Source organism: Lineus longissimus, chromosome 4 (genome assembly GCF_910592395.1).
Source record: "Lineus longissimus chromosome 4, tnLinLong1.2, whole genome shotgun sequence".
Taxonomy (NCBI): Eukaryota; Metazoa; Nemertea; class Pilidiophora; order Heteronemertea; family Lineidae; genus Lineus; species Lineus longissimus.
The window spans coordinates 21431110-21455741 of NC_088311.1; the positions used below are offsets into that span (position 1 = coordinate 21431110).

The window sequence follows — 24632 nt, forward strand, 5'->3', positions numbered from 1 at the left end:
GCATATCGACCCGTTGCGATTAGCCATTGTTGAGTTGCAGTTGTGTGCTACTGATGATCTCGATGTCTGGTATTATTGGACTTGAATTGCGAAAAATAGAGTCTCCACGAGGGTTTTGGTAAGCATCGATGTTCACAACCAGGACCTGGTTAAACTGTGAACAGATGATTAATCACGCTGCGGAGATTTCTTTCGATTAGTTCGAGATAATAACTGTAAATGACTTTCATGACAGTAAAAGGAACTTGATGTGACTTGGTTTTACCAAAAAAGAAGCCATGGTTGATTCAATGTTTGATATTTTTATGTTACTATAGAAAGGTTATGTTTTAGAAATCTCACCATGATTATACATTGCCTCTGGATATAACTGTTTGCAAAACAATTAGAGAAGTTACGAATGGTGTTAGGTTATTTACATGTCATAAGAAAAGGATTGATGCATAGTCTCAATAAATCACATTGACGTACAAATCGAATGATGTTGTTTATTTGACCTGTAATTGATAAGTTCTTCCCCGCAAAATTAGGGCAAACTCCTTGCTAATTTGCCTATTGGCATCCTGATTATAACATTATTGAACAGTTAATAGATTGATCAGCGTCTAGGAAATAGAATTGCCCTTCGTATAAGGGTGCTATTACTGCTGATATATTCAACGACTAGACGGAAGTCTTCTATAATGTCTACATGTTCTATAAATACGTTAAGTAGATTTGTATTTGTCTCTTGTTGGAGAGGATAATGATATTAAGGACAAGCGGGTCCCCAATCGATAGACGATTGCATTTCCTGGCCATTTCTTAAGTATAGGCAACCCGCTCTAATCCTGTAAAGTAAGTCTGTCAGGGATACAAAGAAGATACCCAAAGATACAAACTCTGAGATTTAAATTCAGGAATTTCGAGATGCGAGGATTCTTTGGAGATGCAGAGAAAGTTTATTTTTGTAGTAGGTCTATGTTAGATATGGAGGACAAGAGCATCGCGAATCGATAGATATTTGCATTTGTTGTCTGACTTCAAAGCTTTAAAATCTTTACGGGTTTTTCATTTTTCTGAAATTTTCTGATGTTTCTCTCGTTGAGAGTGCATTGCGTTTACTGGAAAAGAGTATCCGTCTGGTGCATGGGAGAAAGTGCAGGAACTCATGATTATTCACCCCAGCCTTCGCGATAGGTCATAACTGATTCCGTCAATATTTGCTCATTCCATTGCAGGGCGCCAAGACATCGGTTCGATACTAAAAGTGTTGACCGTCGAAGTCGATTCCGTCAGATCTGATGTCATCTGATGATAGTCTACGACAGTGTACACAAAGTAGAGAAAGGTCACGCGATGTCAACACCGTGTTACCCAGTCCCTTTTTTAACCAAAAAGCAGCAAACTTATTTCAGAATAGGAAAGGAACGCGTCACTATCCTTTAATTGAGTATACATTGATTGTCAATGTCCGTTATGTAATGTCGGATGTCATCCAATCTTTTAATAATTTCTCTTCATGCTATGATGATTTCAGCAGGAGACCATAATGGATCTGACGGGGATCTGCAACGACTGACGGCATATTCATGATTTCATTCGGGTTCCTCGTGTCACAGGATGCCCATTTTATGCTGACTTTTTTTACTTCGGGTTACTTAGTAACTTTGTTCCAATTGACTTATACTATCAATAGACTATCGATTTATATCCAACGGTTACCAAACGTTAACAAGGTTGCGCGCGCAATGTCAAAATTACGTCGTGGGACACGCGCACACTTTTACGTCATCTGCTCGCACTTTGTTGTGTTGTCGTCACGTCACCGTCTTCAGCAGCGAAGGCGGCACATGTTCCGCGTGATGCATGGTCCACGCTGTGCACACAGTGAATCGGTTTGTAGCCGTTCTACAGGCTCATACTCTGGAAGACTACTCTAAGGTAATACATTCTCGCCTATAGGCATTTCATGCATTTCGTCAAACGCTGTGAGGGGTACAGACCATAAGAAATGTCGTGTACAAAAAGGCGATGTAACGTTTTTGGTTTCCAATATTTCAGTCGGAGTACAATTAATGAATACTTAGTAGACGGCTTGAGATACATTCTTTTAGACTACCATAACTTTTCATTTTGGTGGAAGATTCAAAGGGGAAACCGAAAAAAGTGTTAATTTGTCTGTCTTTCAGCGTTGCCAATGAAGGGGAACACTCCGATCCGAATCGGAAGCACTTAAAAACCTTTCACACCGGTCATAGCCCTGTAAAACTGAGTTAAATTCCCTTGAAATATATGATAAGCCGTGAATCCGCAGGCCTGAGCATCCGAAGCAACTGAGCGTAATGCAATTCTTATTGTTTCAGCGACTGATCATGAGAGAAAATGTGTCGGGAAGAGTAAACAACCTTCTCGGAAGTTTTGTCCAAGATTTTTATAGTCCTATTCTCATTGCCCACAACGGTCGTTTATCGCCAGTGACAAGTCCTGAGAAATGTGAGATGCATCATGCAAAAAGAACGTCCGAAAGTACCGAAGTCCGGACAGAGGAGGTCCTCGCAAGCTTCGACCATGCTATCCGCAAAGTCACCACCCAGCTGTCACTTTACAGAAATTTTGGCGTGAGAGAAGAGAAGGAAAGATGTGAGGAGGAGCTTGATACCGTATTGCGCCGAACATTGCGTCATATTGACGGCATTGCCAAAGTTACGGTCAGACTGCAGGGCTCGTTTCGCGAGGCTTACCCGACACTGGCTACAGATCGCCGGATCCAGGACTTGAAGACTGTGGCGGAGAATGTTGACAAAATGCGGGATGTAGTTGTAGACTTGGCGAAGACGGGGACAAAGCACGGAAATGTTCAGAAGGAAGCAGAGGTTGCAGACGATCTGTACGGCATTGCTATATCCGTGCAAAAACTCTGGAAACTTTACGTGAGTTCCAAAGCTGAGAAATGCCTATTGAAGAAAAAGCTTGACGATATGGAGAAGAAGTTAGTTTGGTCAAATGCTCTGACGTACTACATGTCATTGCCGTTCCTTTTACCGGTGTGGATAGCGTCAAGGGTCACGAGACAGGCGTACCTCAGAGCACAGGAATTCGTTAAACAGTTCGTCCATGGAAACAGCCCCGCTTGCGTTGAGAGTGACAGCAGTGGTGTTCCAATAATCGGAGAAACTCGTGACACTGTCGGAGAAGCAGGACCCTTCATTGATTCTTCCATGTCTTCAGCTAGCACAGTCGACACTTGGCTCACCAGTACCCCGAAGTCAACAAGAGGATCTAAACCACCAAATATCAGAGAGGCAGTTGAATCTTACATGAAACAACCAATTTTTGATTCGTCACAAAACGATAGCGGTATTTCAACATCCTTCGAGTCAAACACATCTCGAAGCCCATTACCACCAGTAGACGACAATACGCCCATCACCTTCACAGTAGAACCGGCGCTAAACCAATCTGATAAAACTTTAAGAGTTGCACTGAAATGCGGTAACCCTCCAATCACCTGCAAGAAAATGGTCATCCTCGGACTTGTTCTTTACGTTGTCGTGGTGGTTGCTGTTGTTGTTTTCCATTATTGGTCCAACTTTTACAGCTCCACATTCGGTTCGAGACCACCTATTGGTATCCTAAGTGCAATTGGTGGATTCTTTTATAGGTTTATAACTCTGCATCATGTTGGCGAGGTACCGATATAAGCATTAGACACCTACTCTCATCTATAATAAGCAAACATGGTAAAGTTCCAACTCAAGACCATTTTATATAGTACAGAGCATAAAAAAGGTGTCTGCAGTATAAAGATATCAACTGGCTGCTCATATTTTACGATGTGGAAGGCTTACTACTGACTGACTGCTTGGGCCTTTGCAAGTTCCTTTACTTACTGATAGCGTCGAAGAAACACCATGGTTACTCTAGATGACTCGGGATTTCGTAAAGCAGAATGGAAAAAGACAATGGTCATACAAGTAGTGATCATGGTTTGGTATGGGTCGTCGTATAGCTTAGAAGACACGAACATTATGCTGATCGGGCTCGTTGTTTGTTGTTGAGATATATGCGTTTAAATCATATTCATGAAAAAAGATGTATTGTAAGAAAGAAATAAGTATCGTTCTTTTTCATTCTGGCAAACTCTACATTGAGTACCACTTGGTGGATTGTTGAAGTGGCACATGTAAACCTTAGGACGTACAGCCACAACTGACTTTGCTGAGGCCAGTCCGACCAATGAAGAATGATGAACAATAAAGACGACCAATGAAAGTACATGTACTTTCGACTATAATGCTACAGCGTCGTTTAGTCCTCTTCATTCGACCAACTTAATAAGATAGACCGTCTCTTCTGTAAATATTGACAAATAGTTCCTCAGCTGCGCTCTTTGACAAAATTTTATCATCAAACACAGCGACTTCCTTAATTATCTCAAGTATGCAGTGCAGAACGCAGCAGGGGTTGAATACTGAACGAAATCTGAATATTCTCTTCGATCTATAAAGACTCTAGTTTAGATATCGCTTCTTCTTCAGAACAGGTATATTCTATAATTGTCAAGTAGTGTGACTCGAATACAGACTCCCAGAAGCTGCTGAACTAGGACAAGTTGGTGGCAAAGAAGAAAAAGGGGCAGGACGCATGTCAGATGGCTTGACGCTGTCAGTGAAGTGAGATGGTGCGGCAGCTGGTCTTGGTGAAGACTTGATAGAAACTGCCATTAGCAGAAGACAATGGCGAAGGTCCCTAGCACTTTTGATGGCTTAAACCACCATGTTACACTAAGTAATTGTGAGTAAGTAAGCGTCACTCGCATTACGAAAGTGCCAGCTGAATCTTGATTATCTCTTAACGCTATCTTAATGCCGATCAACTGGCAAGAACGCATGTTGAAATTTGTCTAGTCGCCACTACGAGCCGGCCTCTTTGCAATAGGGTTTCGAACCTTCGACCTCTGGCATCAAGACTACGTCAGCAGCTAACAACAAGCCATTGTAATTGATAATACGCTAAACAACCAAGTGTGGCCTCTTTGGCAATCAAATACACCACGACATCGCGGAGGCCAGTTTCACAGCATCATTTAAGAAGTATTCGTATTCTTACTGGATAGATACTGTCAAACGACACAGCCCAACATCAAGTTATAGTGCCTTTGTTTCGGAGATAAGCGCACCTGTCGCCTCGGCAACATACCGATGTCTGCTCCCTTATTGATTCTCTCTTGTAATTACTTTCCGAGAACAAAGTATTGGGGAAGTCACGAGACCAGCTTAGAAAGGTTGATGAGAACGATGACAGCTTTGACTAATGTCGATCATCATCATAGCAGACGTTCAAAAGACATGCCGTAGACTCTATAGATTTCGTCTTTTCTCCCAATATCGGGTAAATGGATTCTTCCACTTAAACACCAGCTAAAAAGAGTGACGTGCCGAGATATATATTTCATACAACACAAAGCCACAGCATCATTTATATCTTGACAATGCCATTCGACACCTCGATATCTCATTTTTCACCAACACCCAATGAAGCTCATGCTATACATGCTTCCCGAAATTGGTGGCTTGCATTGGAACTAACTTTTTCCCCTTGTCCGTCATTAAAGGCATTCAAGTGTGTTGGTCAACCATGACTATCTCCTTTGTCCCTCCACCATAAGGCCCAGTTTCCCCTTATGACATCACTATTTCGGACACTCAGCGCCCCATTTCTGGAAAGGTGTATATAAGATTTTTACTTGCAGCTCAGTTGTACAGGAGCTATTGCAATTTTCCGTTTTCAGAAAACGCCCCCTTGTGGTGCAGCTGTGAATCAGATCGGGCCGATTTTCAACAGCGAACAGTGCCTACTGATATGCCATACATTAATCGCATATGAACAGAAACTCTTGAAGCTGTCTCAAGTTAGAGTGTTATTGTCGAACGAACCGACGGACGCCAAAAAGGACGACAATACCCCTCAGCCATGCAGGTGCCAGATGAGCAATACCAGCTACAATTAGTGGTGTGCAGGGGAGCGATATTTCATCAAAACAAATAAGCCGCAACATATTGACAATGCCATTCGACACCTCTTTCATTCCAATGAATCGCACGCTATTGGATTGTGACAGCTGACAGCCTCAAGTTGACAGTCTCATATCGGTAATTAACTGAGATATTGCAATACCTTTGTGAAATTAACAGTTTCAAAGTGAAGCGTTTTGTAATTGTTAAGTCACGCATGAAATTGATAAGAGAAAGGAAAATGTGATTTGTTTGCGAGAGATTGACTCGCGTCTGGGCGTTGATTGGTGTAGAGATTTTCACTCTGTAGATTGGGTGTGGGATGCCATACGAACAGTCGCGGCGACCCAATAATTTCTTCGATTGGTGGAATTCTGTGACATTTACAGCAAGGCAAGGGACCACGCGAGGTATAGAAGGTTGATCGAAATGCCCAGTGGTTAAGAAATGAAACCACACGGAGAAACGAAAAAACGAAAGTCTAGCTTTGCATCAACTGTCTTAAATAATCTTCTGGAGCTTTGTGTATGTTGGGAATCTTTAGTCCACGATCGAATAGAGCTCCTTACGGGACCACAAAGGTCACAGTACCGATCCTCTGTCGGGGCAAATTAATGAACAAGTCTAGAAAGGCTATAACATGCAAGATGTGAGACAAGATTCTTAATTGGGATTGGCAACAGCAGAAAAACGTCGTGGTGCTTATCACGCGATATTCAAATAACCTGATATGTTCTTTATTGTATTCATGGTAAGAGGATATTGGAAGGTTTGTCATTTTCGTGATACTGTCTGTTATTTAAACCCATGCGAACAACAGATCTACCACAGTGTTGAGATATTGAAAATCCCTAATCGATCATTATGGATGAGATCAGGAGTTTGGTTACCTGATTAGCTTGGATACAGACGGTGCGCTGTCGAAACCGCATCTACCTATTTTCGTTTCTCTGACAAAAGCGACTAGTCTGGAACTAACCAACAATAGAAAACCGGTTGTTACGATTAATACTAAAATCATTGGTTTCTTTCGCCATAGAAATAAGAATGGCCCTTTTCAAGCTTTTCAACCCATCCGTCCGAATCCGTGAGTTTTCTCCAAGGCTGATGGCCCCTAATTCAAGTTCCTTCAGCTAGGGTGCTATATATGGATACTGAAGATATCTTGTATTGTCTCGGAAATGAAATAAACGTGTTTATAAACGCAAGCTATCAAGGTCGAATGCTATAAGTGTTGGGTAACAGAAGATCTCACTATACATTTCGTCAACTCCGACTGTGAACCAAAGGATCCTATTCAAGTGGGAAGGACATTCCCTCTGGTCAGTCCAAAGCAATGTAAATACTTCACCTCCCAGACCTTGTTTGCTTTGGAGATGTAGCAGCAGCTCGAAGTGTAGTTTGAGAGGCTGTAGCGAGAAAAGATGATGGCTGATGCTGCGTTGGGCGTCGTTTATGTACGTAGGCGAGCGTTGAAACATCAGCAGTTTGTGTTAACATGAAGACGGTGTATACACATGTATTCCCACAAAAAAAGAGGAAACGTTTGCTTAAAAACAACTATAATTTATTGCTGGGGTGGGGGGGGGGGGGGGGTTCTCCATCAAAGTGGCAACAACAAACATCGTAGTGCTTATCACGCGATATTCAAATAACCTGATATATTCTTTATTGTCTATGTTCCATGTTTCAAAATTGTTCGTGTTCCTTGTGGAAGGGCTCAGAGTGTCAGCCTATTCGCGTCTCGGTAACATCTCCCTTACTAAAGCTCCGTCATTCAGCGATGTCCGGAAGCAAAATTTAGTGAGACATCCGGTCATATCCACCACTCAGAAGGGTTCTCGGTGTAGTAATTGGAGATGAGCGAATCAGAACGGAGAGCCTTTTTGGAGACTTCCGTTCAAATTCTTAGTTGGTGAATGGCCTCAGAATCCATCGGGGTTGGTGTGGGAGTGGGTCAGTAACCGCGCACGATATGTCTTAGCGAATCTGCCACGATTCAAATCACATTCCTTCCGTATGTTATTACACTTGACCGCATCATCAGGGTCAATCCTTCCTTATTGACAGTCCACTCTATACGCATTAGGGTTCCCTAATGGACCCGATTCAGCAGGCCACCTAGGACCTGCAAGTATGATTTGGTATAGTATAATGAGCTGGGTGGTATGAATACTAGATTGTCGCGGCGGTAGAATGTTTAGTATGACTGTATTTAGATCACCTGTGGGAGGAACTGATTACAACAGGAACTGCTGGCTTGGAACAGCGAGGGAAAAAAAGATGTGTGGGAAAAGACTTCTTTAGGACGACTCCATAAGGCCTTTACCTTTTTCTTTCCTACATGTCTGTCCCTGTTCATCGATTGCAAGAAGGGAATTTTTCAATATCTCCAAGCTATGACATGCACCTGGCGAATACGAAACAATGAGAGAAAGAAACTTGGAACACAAGAGCAGCAACAATTATTGGCAAGCTAGTTGAAAAAATACCTTCTTCGAATTGTTTCTGAATTACATGTACATGTACGTGTACATCTGTAGAGCATTCTGGTGAACCGAAAATTCGATAAAGATATAAAGTTATGAAGTTAACCCTGCAGCGAGGGAACATAAAGTAAATGTTCCTAGTTACCGGGTAAACCTTATAGTAGACAACTTTCCTCTCCCATTGGTTTATTTGAAGAGATAATTGAATACCTTGCGGACTGAATCAAAGTCATTGTGATATTAAATCCGTCTCATATGTATGCTACAGACGATGCTTAATTCCTTGAGGCTCAGCTCTCAACTCTTCGCACAAGTCATATTCTCCAATGATCGCCTCAAGACAGAGCGCAGCATGAAATTAAAGTCCGATATTCCCACGTTTCCGCCATAAGAAACGCCTTGGCGGAACAGCTCATCTGACAACCGAAGCACGTATCGAATTTTTAAGCTGTTCCCTTTCGAAGGCATCTTCTAATTTAACCAATATTATTGTGAAGCATTAAAAAATCAATCTCTACCTGAGAAACCTCACCGATGTGTTCATCCAATGGTTGCAGCCTCGATCCCCTGTTGTTACCAGTATTAAAATCCGCAGCTCAAAATTGGAACTCGTTCGCACTGGATGAAAAAGTAAATTAAAATCAAATCCGATTTATTCGGAGTTGTTGATGAGAAATCAACAACGGATCCACCTGCTTCGGTATAATCGGAATGATATGGTGAAAACGCTAAGAGCAACTAAGGGTTTATGCAAGTGATCGCTATAGATTACATTTTCTGTTGTAATTGGTCTGTCCAAATAGATGTTTACCAGCAAAAAGAGGCTTAGGAATCATTGGCGCCAGGGTAATGTCATCATCGTCATCAGAAAGTACAACCAAGTGACTTCCAGGGTATCGTCGTATCAGCTTAATGTCTAGGGAGGAAAAATGGCAGCTTTAGAGATGATAGTCCTTCATTTGCATATAAAGTATATCAGCTACTGACTTGTAATTCCTCAGTTGAATTCCCTAGGACCACTGTTCGTGTGAGGGACATCCGTCTCATGACCAGATACAGATACAATATCATACAATAATGAACTTTATGCTGCAGCTGATGCAGTCAAGTTACATCCCGCAGTCGTAATCAGTCCTTCGCGTTAGTCATCAGCCAACTGGTCTTGTAATGCGTACATTGCCAGATACTTATGGCCTATGATATTGATACACGTATTACTTAACAATATTAGTATTCTATGGAAGGAGGAGCCGATGGCAAAAAAACTCATACTGAACGGATATTGCATTCTTTCCGACAATATTGCAGGCGGCTGGCAATTTTCCTTCTTTTATGCATTATAGGTTTTTCCTCAAGCCGTTGTCGCAAAGTGATGCCAATGCAATTATGTCATCGGACCAGTAACAGGCACTATTGAGCTTTTTCAATTTCTGTGGTGTCCACTGGACCACTGTATCTGACATCTATATTTTCTTTAGTGTCTCTGTATCGGAGTCCAATAACTTTGCGAGGGTCTATCATTCCACCTTGTTGCTCCTGTGTCAGATGTCGATGTACCTGGGACGTATCATACGTGCACTGAGGGAAATATTGTGCGGCATGTTAAATTGTTATGATGATGCAGTCTCGAGTACACACTGCCAGGTCGCGATAAGACTTGAAACCGTACGGAAGCATCGTCGGAGGCCGGAAAGAACGTCTTTGTTACTTCGGATATTGATTTCTCATTTTATACATAATGCACCAAGTCCTGCAAGGCACTTTTATCTTTTTTTCTGTGGTCTGCATTATTGGTTTTCTTTCCGCCGGTTATCCCAAAGCAGTGTCAACTCAATCATGTCATCGCACCAACTCCGCCCGCACATTGGAAGTATTGAGATCCCAATACCTGCATCTGACATTTCCTAAGTGTTGTTCTGTCGGGGACCAAACCTAGGGAGGGGATGTCACTCAACCTCAGCGAAATCGACATATCTAGGAGAGTGCATACGTTATGCGTGTTTCATCGTGCAACCAATGCTGAAGTATATTTTACTCTTGATACTTCGGTCCAAGTCTTGTTGACCGTACGCGCTCTAGAAGCTATTGGCAATGGTAATGGGTATTGTTTGAGCTGCCCAGAGTTGTCCGATATGACCCCTGATCTGTCCAACGCTTTGATAGGGTCAAAAAATAATAAAAAAATAACCAATGGCGAAAAACTTATTTTGGCTCACCACAGATATTACATTGTTTTAGATATAATGCACCAGGCAAGACCGACAATGGAGCAATTTCGTCTTTTCTAACGTCTTCATCACCCTAGAGAATATGTATCCTCTAAAAAGAAAGTCAGGCCAGCAAATACATGAGTTGATAGTGGCGGTTTTCGAATGTGTCGATGGAAGGTGAAATTTTGGACGGTTGGGAATTAGCCCCCCCCCTCCCCTTCCCTTAGCCGATCTCATCCCGTATGTATGTATTTGCCGGTCGACGAAACCTACCTCACAGATGAGACCGATTCTCCAGGGTGTTCATTATCGGTTTTCTTGGGAGGGGTTATCATTTCACCTTGCTGCTCCAGGTGCCAGGGCAAGATATGTCTAGGGTGATGCGTCCATTAAATGTTCGCGTATCGTTGTATCAGTTTTCTAAACCGCCGACTTGATAATTATGAAGTCATTTTAACAAGAGAATTTGAACTTCATTTCTAACAAACGATTGCTTTAGGTCAAAACCTCCCCTTGTTTCTGAATGCCAACTGCCGAACCATCATGCCATTGATGATATCCCTCCGAAGCTGATAGATTATTATTACCACCACACCCCAAGGAGAAGCAATTAAAATCAGAATTTGTCACCAACTTATCAATTTCCAACATACAAACATGTATGTCGCCGCCGGGCGGTTGTTTGAGACATCAAAGTCTCCACGCTAAATTACTGGTTGTAATCTATCCACCAAACGAGGATAATGAAGGATTAACGGCAAGGAATCCAGCGCGATGATGAGATATTTCAGACAAATATCAGACCAAATTTATCGGCTGGATTGAGGAACATGATGATTAGTACTAGCTAGTACTATCATGCCAGCGGCCAAGTTCCTCCAGTAATGCGCCAGAGAAGATTTGAGGACATGAAACCTTCTAAGTTAACCTGTATTTGACAATGACAGTGACTAACATGTTAGATACCCCCGTAAGGTTAACACCGATAGTGTAATAGTCCCGACAACAGTCAATGAGAGAAACTGAAAGGAAAAGTCGTGGACTGACTAACACAATTCATTGATGACTAGTGTATACCTCAAAGCCGTTATAATATTCTATTATAGTAAGCGTTTTTCGACATTATATTTTGTTTTGATTGTCATTTATGATACAAGAACACGAGCCAATTTTCGATCACAAGGACCAATGTTCATTCTATCGATCATCGACATTTATTGTATACTTTGATGACATTTAATCGAAGATGCGAAGACGAATCGTTTTGAGTAGCAGAAGAGTATGATGAGCTACTTTGTCAAAGATAAACGACGGCGCTTAAAAACAATTTTGAAGAAGCTGGATCGAATACCAAATCAAAAAATTACGTCTTTATCTAAATATTTGTCATGTTGATTTCTCTACCAATTTTCTTCAACATGCGTAAAAGGTTGATGATATATGGTGATTGAAACTAATAGAAGGAGAGACTATACCAAAACGAAGGATTTTATTATTCATCATTACCAATAAGGGATTACCAAAACTAAGGACTTCATTAATCAAGCTTGATTACCTTTCATTTTTGGGCAATGATTATTTCGATTTGTTTGCCAACTTCAATTGAACTCGAGGCGACATCCTCCAATTTATGATTGAAGCGCTGTTGGTCGCTACTTAAATCAATATCATCTAAAAGCCAGTGGGAATAGCAGTTGATAGATCGCCAAAAGAACTTTGAACACTCATTGAATTTCTGCGATGACGTTGAAAAATAATCTGTCGCCTTTGACTATAGGCAGGTTTCGCAATATAGGATGAGCTACGAACGACTAAGAACAAAGAATAATAAAAGTATTTTATCGTGATTCCTCCTGCAACTAAGTAACAGAAGGCTTACGAGTATCGTGTAAAGGGATTAGCTTACGAGTATCGTGTAAATGGCACTACCACCAGTCCATCCCAGAGAGGCAAGCTATACTACTCTCGCCTTATTAAGAATGCAAGTGCATTCCTCATCATCCCCGCATCTAGTTGAGGGTACGGTTAATGCGAGTCCCTCCCATGCGGCCGATATGAAACCTGAATATTCCACGTCGATATAAACTCTATACCCTGGGCGCCGTGTTAATACTGGATTGTGGCATGGTTATGACAGGGTTTGACACCGGAGCTCATGTGACCCGGGTCCTATCCAAAGTTCGCATGATTGTGATTAGATTTGATGCCATATATATCGATACGAGAAGACCGCTGATTGCTTTTCATCCTTGATGTCACGTCATCCCCTATTAGGCGGTGGGCCAAATTAAAAAGAGGGCTCCCGAGCATACATGTATTAGTTTTTGAATCCATGACGACTTAAAAAATGCAGGAATTGGATATTCTCGTAATTAAAGTACATCCGCTTCGCGTGCAACTTGGTGACAACTTCACAATTATGTGATGTTATCATTACCTATTCATAAAGATGAGAGCATTACTTTGCCCCCGCATGAAACGTTATTACGAATGACAGCTTTTGGAAATTGAAAAACGGCATAAAATGTATCAATAACATACAAATAAAGAATGATTCTTTTTCAATTTATTAGGTGTATGGATCTTTCAGCCAAACTCAGGTCAGCTAATTCAAATTCCAAGTGTCAAAAACCTTCTTTTTGGCCTGCACTGAACAGAACTAAGAAACGATGCATGCCTTAGCACCACTGATAAGTCATTGTTGTGGTCTATCTGCCCAAAACAGGCACGGCTTATGGTCAATATGCAGGCCGTAACCTCCGCTCTCAGTATCGAATTCATGGTAATAATCGTTGAGATGATTTCCAAGACATCGGCTTTATTGAAGAACGGATTTGGTAGTCAGTCCAAGTCAGTCATAGCTGGATGCCCGAGAAGTTGGCCGATGTTGTGATGTAAAGAGGATGGCGAGCAATACAAGATTCCGAAGAAAAAAGCGTGATTTCACAGGTTTGTGCATCCATCCATCCATCCATTACCTCTGTCAGAGTTAAGAAGACCTCTTTATCATATAACATCTGCAGATGTTGTACTGAGAAACCACGAATTAGTTCATTTGTACCGAATGCTTATTAAACATTTGGTAGTCATCCCAACAGTCTACATATATTACGCAGAGACAAGGGACAAATCGTTATAGTTTCCGACAAGCCAACAAAAAATGTAACAGAAGGATATGATAATCCAATAAATTGACTATTTACATGTATGTCCTTTCAGATAAGACACGGAGCCGAACCAACACAAAACAGGTCGGATATATTCGATAAAAAGAGGCGATATTAAGCGCAAAAAGGAAATATCGGAAATAAGATATTGGTAATTCGAGGTCTACTGGATTCATCACGCAATCCAGTGACAGCTGAGATAATGATTTGTCCGACCATCAGTGTTATAATGTCGCCATGACAGCGTGATTAGTGCCGAAATAAAAGCCAGAGTATGCATATTGTGAGTGAAATAAAAGTTAGTCATTAACACAAGAACAATGACTATTCCAGGTCTTAGCCCAATAACGATCCATCCTTCAGGAAACCGGATCGGTTTGCTTTTCCATTTGTCAAACCAATATTAGAACATACCGTAGCTTTCCTTCTCTTCCTGACGAAGGTTTCAACAGTCGTCAGCTTCCAGCCTTGTCGGTGTAACAGCTTCAAATGTCCTAGGATATAGTGTCCGGAGACAAAGGATTCTTTAACGTGCTTTGAATCGCTGAGGTATTAAAGACGACGGGTTTTTATTAAAAAATACTTCATTAATGTCATTAATGTGACATTTCAGACTGCTTTCTTTCAATAGACGAGTTAATGAAAAAGCATGTACACTGTATCTTATCATTATGTTGACATGCATGCGATAATAATGGTTAGTCGACTGGAAATAACCAAAGCTACAGGTATTTGGTTGTGACAATTAACATTAAATCTTCAACACTTGCTGAAGAGCAAACGAGATATCTTTCAAAATCAGACCTACCTTCGATATCCGCTAGACTGTAAAACATAATCCTTCCGACGTGGTCGAGATATATTTGAAGCTTCGTTACCCCGCCAGGGGAAGAATTGTCATCCATATACATTTCTGACGTCACTAATTGTCACCCAATAGCTGCATACTGCCAAAGAACCGCCCCGAGCAGTCTTTAAACTATCTCGGTCAGCAACTTGTTGTATAAGATTTCTCGAGCGGACTCGTGATCAGGAAATAGACGGATTTTAATGGTACGATAGAGCAGATATTTGGTGTTCAAAAAGACCAGAAGCGTGAATTGGAATCCACGAATATTATGGTGACATACGTTCGTATAGTAAGTCACCCTAAGCCGGACCTGGACTTCCTTGGGATACCTCCACCCGTACGCATCTTGTAATCCTCGTGTTTTCAGAACGCGATCCAATCATTCCAATATTTACTTGCCTTCGCTCGTCGGCAGATTGAAGCAGATCTGCAAATCTAAGAGGCAAGACACCGTCGTTTTCTCCTGAGCGCCATCAGCTTTTATGGAGCTGTTACAGATTGGCAACGTGTGCGCCGTCGCTCGTTAAGGCATCCTGGCACCAGTTGTGTTTAATATACTCCGCCTCTCATATAGGAGGTAGGAGCATCAAAAACCTGATCTCAGGATGTCGTAGGGAGCGTTCTCGAAATATCAGACTACGGGGAAATCAGATTAAAAGCAAAGATGCAGCATTCTCCACCAACTTGTTTGGTCCAGCGAGACATCTGTGTCAAAGACCAAAGTAATACTCAATTTTCACTTCAGATTTGAATTTCCTAATGAAACCACAATAAAGTATAGGATTCTCAAAATTCTACCCGGCATATTATGTCGCAACTTTGGTTTCAGGAACAGCTGCATGTTAAATGAGCGTATACTCAGTTCGTCATGACATTATGTGAATATTACAAGGTAGGTGTATTGTTTCGATCATCGCAAATCTGCCAAAGACAGCAAGGTTTCTTTGGTACCGGCACGGCAGTGGCGTGTGTCATATTCATTGAAACAACCACCAAAGTATACAAACGGCGTCGCCTTTAATGTTATCATGAGCAGATACCTGGTGTGAGACTGACTGTATCAGAGTCGCAATCTACCTCCTACTGGGAACAATGAACGAAAGGTTGACTGCGTCTGAATGATATGTAGGGGGAAGCGATCAAACGATCAAGTTACTGCCATGAAGACTCAAATCCCCAATCTCCGAGAAATGACTGTTCAATATGATATCGATATTGGCTTACCCTATGGCCATCCAATGCTCTTGGGTACCCCCGAAGCATAATCGGCGCAGGGTATAGGTCATGATCCGGCTGCGACAAGAACTATATATTGTAGGAATCCACCATGCTGTCGTGGCAGTTGGTATTCGGTCATAATCCTGGAAGTATCGTGTCTGGTATCCAGAATCGTCAGCTAAGAATGTGGGAGTTATTTCATCAATCAACCAGGATAATCAGAATTCCCGAATTCCGCGTCAAACACCATGAAAGAATGGATGGCATGCCCACTCACCGCGTCGTCGCAGGCCTTTGCTGGGGTACTTTGCGAAATCATCCGACTATCATAAAACTGAACTACACGTATTTGCAATGGTTTTATCCAAAAAAAATGTTTATATCTGAATTTAAAAGGAAATGAACGCACGGTTTGTGGCTAATAACGCCCTTTTTAAAACTTCTTCCTAAGCGTTGTTGGTTTTTATCGCGGAAATGAGATATCTCCACGGACAACGGGAGAGTCCGCGTGGGAAGGAGACTTTAAACTATTTTTATCACAGCTTGAAACATCGATAGTCACAGAAATCCACACAAATTTGGTGCAATGGATGTGAAAGTCGGTCGGGGGATGTAAAATCAAACCGCCATTTCAGGTTTGTTTCCATTTCATTAGAGGCACATCCGGGAGCTATTTTAAACTGCGAAAGCTTTTTTATCACCTGATAACGTGATGGATAATATTTCATTTCAAAAGCCATGGGTGGAAACGTCCATCAGCTCGCGAGGACGATGTTCGCACAGACATATACCAGGAGGTACACAGAGGAACACGGCGACAAAAGGAACCATAGTTTGACATATTTTATTGATACGCACTATTTTCATAGTGTTCTATGTAATGTTTAAAAAGTGATTTACATGTATTATGGTTATTCACAGCCGGTATATTTAAAGGTGACTGTCAACATTATGAGGAGATAAAGGTATTATATAGCCCCCATTTTCTGCTGTTCTCATACGTAAGTTGGAACAGAAATGCAGAGAAATGGTCAGATTTTGTTTTATATTCAACAAAATTCGTATCAGCCTGCAAGAAGTTGGGTGATGTGTTTGAATATCTTATATAGACAGGCACAGATTCTTCTTATTTGGATTAACGTGCCTGTCAAAAGAAAACACAGCAACTCAAAAGTCCAAGAATTCATTTCGGTATAACATTCTTCGCTTCTGTTCTAATATATAATATAGCACTCTCTTAATCGCGATAAGATGTGTTGCCTTGCCATCCCAGCTCATTACATGTATGACTACCCCAGCTATCCAACAAGGTACTCTTAGGTTTCGCACCACGTCATCATCAGAGGGTAGTCAAACATGCCAAGTGACCCCTATCGGTGACACCGAGAAGAGAGAATCCATCAGAATGTGTCAGATTGGCCCTAACCTGACACTTGGTTCTGTATATGATCGTCACCTTCGGCTAGGATAGCAGGACAGGACAGATATTGCTGTAGTCACAAACATACATGGACCAGTTGTTAGAAAGCATGTTTAGTTTCGTATGCCGTAAATAAGATGTGATAAATATTCAAGTACATGTGCATCAACATGATGTTATGAGTCTCATAGGATCATGTTCACTTGTCGTTTCATGTACATTAATGCACGTACATAAATATACATTTATGTACATTAATGTACAATATCATGTGGACGGCGATGTACACTAAACGATATGCCAACATTAACACGTCGTCCTACGTACATTAATGTACACTAAACGATATGTCAAAATGTACTAACGAGCTTTCTAACGACGGGCCTAACTTTACCTCTCCCAAAGCAAGATTTTACAGGTCAAGAAAATCTGGACTTTTGAAATTGACAACTGTCACTCGAAACGAGACCAATGTTATCTAGTATCGGGTCTTGATATTGAAATAAACCTCTCAGGGGTTAACAATCTCGAGGTTACGACAGAAATTGGCATGTGATCCTTATCGTCATGAGAAACAGATTTGGATGAATGACTTTAATGAGTTTGTTGGAAATGTACGGATGAAGGACTTAGACTGAAAATTTGGCAGCGGCCTCGATGCCTCCCTTCAAGATTTGGACGTATCTGTAGGTCATACGATCGCCATAACTGAAAAAAATATATATACAAATGAGACGACTGAAGCCAAAACCGTACATAAATGTTAAGTCATGCGCTGTACCGGTAGTCAACATTAACGTAGACCTCGTAACATTTTCGGTCAAAAATACCTCCTCCAGCCGCACTTATATAATAGCTCTTCACAGGATTCAGCGTTTAAACAACACAAACGCCAACTTCAGGGTGATTGAGGAACTGAATCATTCAAGGGGTTAGACACAGAAAGCGATTCTTACTTCGGGAGTTTTTGAGGGGGTCGGGAGTGCTGAAAAGGAGGTTGTTTGGTCACTTTTCAAGCAGAAAAATGGAATGCAGCTGGAAGGCAGAGTGATTTTTCTCTGCTGATTCATCAAGCTCTTGTCTTGGCGAAGCATTTGTAAAAAATCTGTTATAGAGCTATCCGATGGATTTTTTCGGGGGTCTGAAAAGGGGGTGAAACTTGGGGGCTGAAAGTGTGTTGATGATACCAGGGTCCGGTTGTTAGAAAGCATGTTACCTCATTACATCTTGCTGACATGTTGTTATATGTGCATTGATGTACATGAAACAACATGTCAACATGATGTTATAGGCTAACATTCTTTCTAACGATCGGACCTAGGCCTCTTGAGCAAAGCCCTCAAACTAGAGGTGTCGATTATAACAAATACCATGACATTTTGTGGTCAGTCAGAGTCGCCACTTACCCGCCATAATCAGTGTCCTCGTTGTCCATATTCGCTCGGTCTCCGAACAGGACCTCATTCAAGTTGTGGTGAGCAATGATGGTACCGTTAGGAAGGTGCATTTGGATCTCGACGGGAAACCTAACAGGCAAAGAAAAAAGATCTCCCTGATTGTAACGGGATTGTTCTAGGTATGTTTGATAGTATGTTCCAGGGGTCAGGTTTCTTATGTCTTCTGCAAATCTGTTGCTGGATTCGACCAAGTAACAAGGGGAAATTACGGAGAGGTATTTTGACATACGCTAAAAGGTTAAAATCCAAGCGTCAAGAGGTAACGCCACGTTGATAGAAATGATTTTTCACGAACTAAGCCAAGTACTTTGAAATCAATATCAAGAACAAATGTATATTAAAACCGAGAATCTTGAAATTGTCTCCATGTTCTGTACAAATGCTTTGGTAGGAAGGTCTCGTCAACTTACGTGTACGAATTCAAAGCATCGTCAGCTAACTGTTTGATCTCTGGTTGGACCTGGTCAGACGCTCGGAGGTTCTCGAGGTCTAATACCAGATTCCAAGTGCTGATGAAGTTCTTGTGCAGGAGCTGCACGACGGGCGAACTCTCCAGGGGGCCATCCCGGAGTGTTCGCCCCGAACCTAAAACAATGATAAAGAAAATTAGAAATTAGATAAAAAATACTTAGCTAGAAATGAAAACCCAAAATGGCTTTTCAGAGTGAAAAACTTCTATCGGTTTTTCGTTTCGCTTTCTTACCTCAGCATGACTGATCATCCAAAGCTCCCCACATCACGATAGAGTGAACGAGCTTGTTGGACTCCTTAGCGGCCGCGAAGGCATCCCCAAACTTGTGATAGTCAACCTGCAAGGAACGAGGAGACGTCGAAGCTATAGAACTGCTCGGTTACATTCGTACCACCCTGTCTATGATTAGCAAACAAAAGTTTTGACTATATGCTGATTTATTTACCTGTTTGAATGGATACATGGCCTTTTCCAAGAGATTCTCGGCCTTTCCATGAGCAATCTCTTCGTCCCATTTTCTGATAGGAGGAGGCGACTTTGAGGCTACAGTGATGTCTTCACTAATAGAGGGAGAAAGAGACTCCAGTTCCATCCGGGGCATGTAGCCAATCTCGACTTCCATATTCTCATGTTCACTTGGGCCTGTCAGCCACTCCATATCTACAATTAGAAGCGCAGATGTCCGGTGTGACATCTATTAGTGTTTCATATATTCCAGCGTTTCCTTTATTGTTCCCCTACTCACGGATAAGGCAACCACTAACCGAACAACAAAGATTTAAGGTCTGATCTACGGTAGAGGAAACACTCACAGGTACTACGTCTGTGCAAAAATCGGGACGAAACAAAACAAAATGTCAAATTAACTACAGTATAAGTGCAATTTTTAAACTTTCGGTGCAAGTTGTCAAATGCGTAGAAAAAAAATCGTGTTGGAAAGAGAAAATGGCGCGCAAACCACTTACCGACATTGAGTTTCCGATCCGAGGGAACATACATGTGGAAGTAGTCGATATGTTTGCGGTCGCGAGACATGATGAAGTTACCCTTGAACTGGGCGGGAGTAAACCAAAAAGGCCAACTCGGGGGCTCGTTCAACTGGAACTCGGCGTGAATTCTGGAGAATGGTGTAAAAAAACATTACATGTATTTTTATGAAATGCAAAATGTCAGGCAAATACTCTTCTATGAACAAGCGCGTAGGTTGGATGATTTTCGCAACGGTAGTGCTGCGAGGTTGTTTTTGACATAACTTGCAAATTTTAGTTTAATCGGCCTGTGGTTACATTTCGTTCCAGTGCAGTGATTTTTCAATGATCTTCAAATAATTTGGAGTAGACACAGTCCTGCTGGAGGCCATTTTTATAGGAAAAACCAACATATCTCACGTACGGATTGCGCCACGAGGCAGGGCTGCGACGAGTGAAAGCATACCTGAAAGTAACATCCATGTATTTGGCATTTCTGGCCCTGATGACAGCAGAGGCTCCTTGGGGTTTGAACCTGGTAGTCGTGAATGGTCGAGGATGGAACATCTTGAGTAGCTCGGTGATGATGACCTCATTCCCCTCAAAAATGGGCGGGAAGTAACGGTTGCTGGAGTAAGTTTCCTTCTCCTGCTTGAAGATGTGCCAAGGTTTGCCTACGTCTATCTGCCGTATCGATGGGAGGAAGCCTCCAAAGTCCAAGGTGTTGAAACTCGCCTTGTCTTTGGCTGTTTCTCGCCAGTTAAGAAGGCCTTTGGAAATCGATTCATTTTTCTGGATGAGAAAGGATATCACGAAATGGCAAAATGCATGATCGAACGTGTATATAAAAGAATTGGTTCCTAATCTGTTTCTTATTCTCGCCGTTTGCTACCAATGACGTTTCCCGCCGACACTAATGAAAGTGATAAGACACTAACTGTAATCAACCCTCGAAGCGCATACTACATGTATATGTATGTTTTTTTGCTAATTTAGTATTTGGAAAAAGGAGCAGTGTTAGCTTACCATGAATGATGGCAAGTCACCTTTGGCTCCTCTGATACTTGACGGGACCAAGGGTTCGAAATGCGCCTCGAGAGTCAGGTATTCCCCATCTTCTTGAGACGTCCTCGCTTCTGTCTTAGTCAGCGACACCTAAAATAAATTAGACTGTCTGACAAGCTTATGGGATCGGTTTATGTTTCATTTGGCAAGAGCTGCAGGTTGGTCGGATTAAGTTACACGAAGTTTCCTATAGTCCCTCCAATCTCTGAATACATCGAAACTAGTCAGGCCTGTACGAGAAACATACTTTATTGCGCGAAATCAAATACGACCGAGGCCCTCCCATTTTTCATATTTGTAACATGAAGATCACCAATTCGACCCCCTTATTCCTACAATAGGTATCCTTTAAAGTGCACGTCAAATTTGCGATGTAACCGAGGTGGGGAGAAGCAGTAGCCGGGATAACATGGCTCACAGTATTACGTCCATGAACGTGCATGGGAGGTCGTATACTTTGAAAAGAACGATATTAGTTCAAAAATGGTTCCTCCATGGCCATATATATGGTACTCAGACAACCGTTTTTTTTAAAGAGATAACTATTACGCCGCAAAAAAACAAAACGGCAGGTCAAAACAACATGGTGCGATAAGAAAAACAAAATGGTTTCTGCCTACTTTTCCATTTATCTGATCTAAAATGACGGCAAACTCCTTGGCATCTAACGTTCCATCGTCATCAAGATCTAGTGACTTGAACAGGAATGCCCCGCCGATGCCCAACACTGCCTTCACTTCAGCATCGGTCCTACCTCCTTGCTCCCGTATCTTCATACCCACGTAAACGGCCAGCAGCGCACACAAGAAGGCAACACCGCTTGCCAGTAGCGTCGTCGTAGTGGTACTTGTCATGACGACCACCGACAAGTTATCTGCAATCATCGGGTAAACTTCAGACTCGCATAAACCGGACACTTGTATACCACGGACACAGAGATATTTCGTCGAAGTTGGCTTTATAATCTCGGAGGAGTAAGTAACAATTTGCTCAGCTGCATCTGCGAAATGGTTTAAGCGTTTCTGCTGAAAACGTATTTATCGCTGAGCGAATGACAAACTAAGTATTATGATTTGTACGATTTTGTCTACCAGTAAAACTCTTGAAAATGCGAATAACAAACATTTGAGTATAAGGCTGGACTTGACTTACCACATTTCTCTACCACCTATAATTTGTCCGAATCGATCAAAAAATGTATCATCACACGTATGCAGCCAGGACTATATGGTTTGTGAGGTTTCCGGCTGACGAACGGGCAAAGTGGCAACAGGTGGACTGTCTCAGGGTGGAGCGATAACCGTAGCGCAATGGGAATGAGGACAAAAACCCGTGCGGTGTTGACACTGATCTCATGATTGTAATGACATGAATGATATATCAGTCCGTACCGGAAAGTGTTTTAAGTGGCGTATCACAGTCAATTAGGATCTTGCCATTTGTCATTTCTTCATAATTTTGGAAACGAAGCTAACTGGAAATGTGCAGTACCATATTTCGCCCCTATTCGAACAAATCTTTAGAATAGATCGAGAATTTCAAGGGTTTTGTAGATTGACCCTTAAATGCAGGTCAGGTGCCGCCAACATGAAAGCATGTCAAGATGAATATATTTAATTAGAGTCCGATGTCCTTGCTTTCAAGAACCAACTGACAATTCTGTACTTGCTTGTTCTTGCCTTCCAAATAACTATTTCGTTGGCGTACGAGCTCGATGCTGCGCACCTCCCAGTCACTATAAACACGCCGAACGTATCCCCAGAATCAGAGAATTGATTCTTCGGTGCCTGCTGGATTGTCACATTTCGCAATAGCCACATCATAGAATTCCTCCTGAAACAGCTTTAAAATGAAACTAAAATAGAACTTGATTTAATAACATTGATCGACTGGGCATGAGTGCAAGCTAAACCAAATGTTGCCTGTTCGTGTCTGTAGCCAACATAGACACAGATATCGTTAAAAAAGAAATTATGACGACCACAATTAAATAGTCAGATCTCATAATAAACAGGTCGTGATTTGTTCAACGCGAAAAAAAGTTCAATGTTTATTGATATTGATGGGCAGTGGGTTTTTTATTTCATTTTTCTGACGAGCCTAACCACTCCATCGTAGTAACTTTAATCCCCAATTATTATTCAACCGGTCATCTTCAAGATTTATTGATTAGGCACATCGTAATTTGAATTTCTTATTGGAAGTTTACAAACAATGGCACGTGTTATTTGTTGATAGTCAACTGGTTATACCAAAGTCTTATGAGAAAGATAGATGTTTCCAGTTCATTATCATTTAGATAACTATCATTATCATTAAGTAACGCTTGAAATTAATGTACATTGGCATACTGAAGGAATTTATCGACGCTGGCTAGAGCGATTGTTGGTCGAAATGATGGTCGAAGTAGACACTTCAATGTAGTCAATAATTTGAAAATAAAAAACTCTCCAGAAAAAATATGAAAAAAAATCTAGCAACCTGACCCAACAGTAATTTGGTTTTTTTAATCATTGTGCTTAGCAGGTCTTGACGAAGCCGCAAAATACGTTATTGACGCACTGAATGTGAACAATATTGACGATGCCCTCAATGAAGATGGCAACAATATCACCATAGGCATCATCCCAATTAGATGTATGGTTATAACACCAATGAATAATAAAATAGATGCATCTTGTTATCTGTTTGTCTTTTTAACCAATTTGTTAAAACGGTAATTTGAAGAGAGTGATCTTTCAAATTTCAATAAATCCTCCTAGACACTTCATCCGAGGACAATTAAAGTTTTTATGCCCTGAAGTCTAAATGGATCAAACAGAGGAATCGGACGAATCCTGGTGATTTCAAATCTCATCTATGCAGCCGCCAAGGACCACCATCTTCGGAAACCTATAAAACAAGACAGATGTTATTCGAATTTGGATTACAGCATGCAGCCGCTTTTGGAAACAAGTACCAAGCTTTTGCTTTTTGCAGCCAGCAAACGAGCGATTTGCGCCGCTGCAACGTAGTCATGACGTGATTGTGATTGGAAAAGTGGCCGCTGCTCAATATTCCATCTTTTTTTCATAATAATCACAATAGCTTTTGCTTCAAACAAAATCTTCGCCTATTTATTCTATATCACCCATCAATCATGGTCATTACGTAATGCCATGCGATGACGGACGCTAACTAACCATTGAGGACCTACCTCACCTGCTGGATGGACGTGGTTGGGGTTACATGTGTCTTGTGCACTTTGTATGTGTATCGGATAGGGCCTATTCTAGTTTTCTCGATTTGTGTGATTATTCTCACTGTGTTCTTGGATTTAC

General features: G+C 41.6%; 1 protein-coding gene across 1 annotated transcript; it reads right to left on the reverse strand.

Moving 5' to 3' along the window:
* Positions 1-16754: 16754 nt before the first annotated feature.
* LOC135486103 (selenoprotein N-like) lies at positions 16755-22650 on the reverse strand. Its single transcript, XM_064768623.1, has 10 exons — positions 22465-22650; positions 21933-22186; positions 21274-21402; positions 20714-21039; positions 20245-20396; positions 19725-19939; positions 19511-19616; positions 19218-19392; positions 18757-18876; positions 16755-18058 (listed from the first exon to the last, which is right to left on the reverse strand). The coding sequence occupies exons 2-10, from the start codon at positions 22164-22166 to the stop codon at positions 17980-17982; spliced, it is 1536 nt and encodes a 511-aa protein (XP_064624693.1). The 5' UTR covers positions 22167-22186; positions 22465-22650; the 3' UTR covers positions 16755-17979.
* Positions 22651-24632: the final 1982 nt, after the last annotated feature.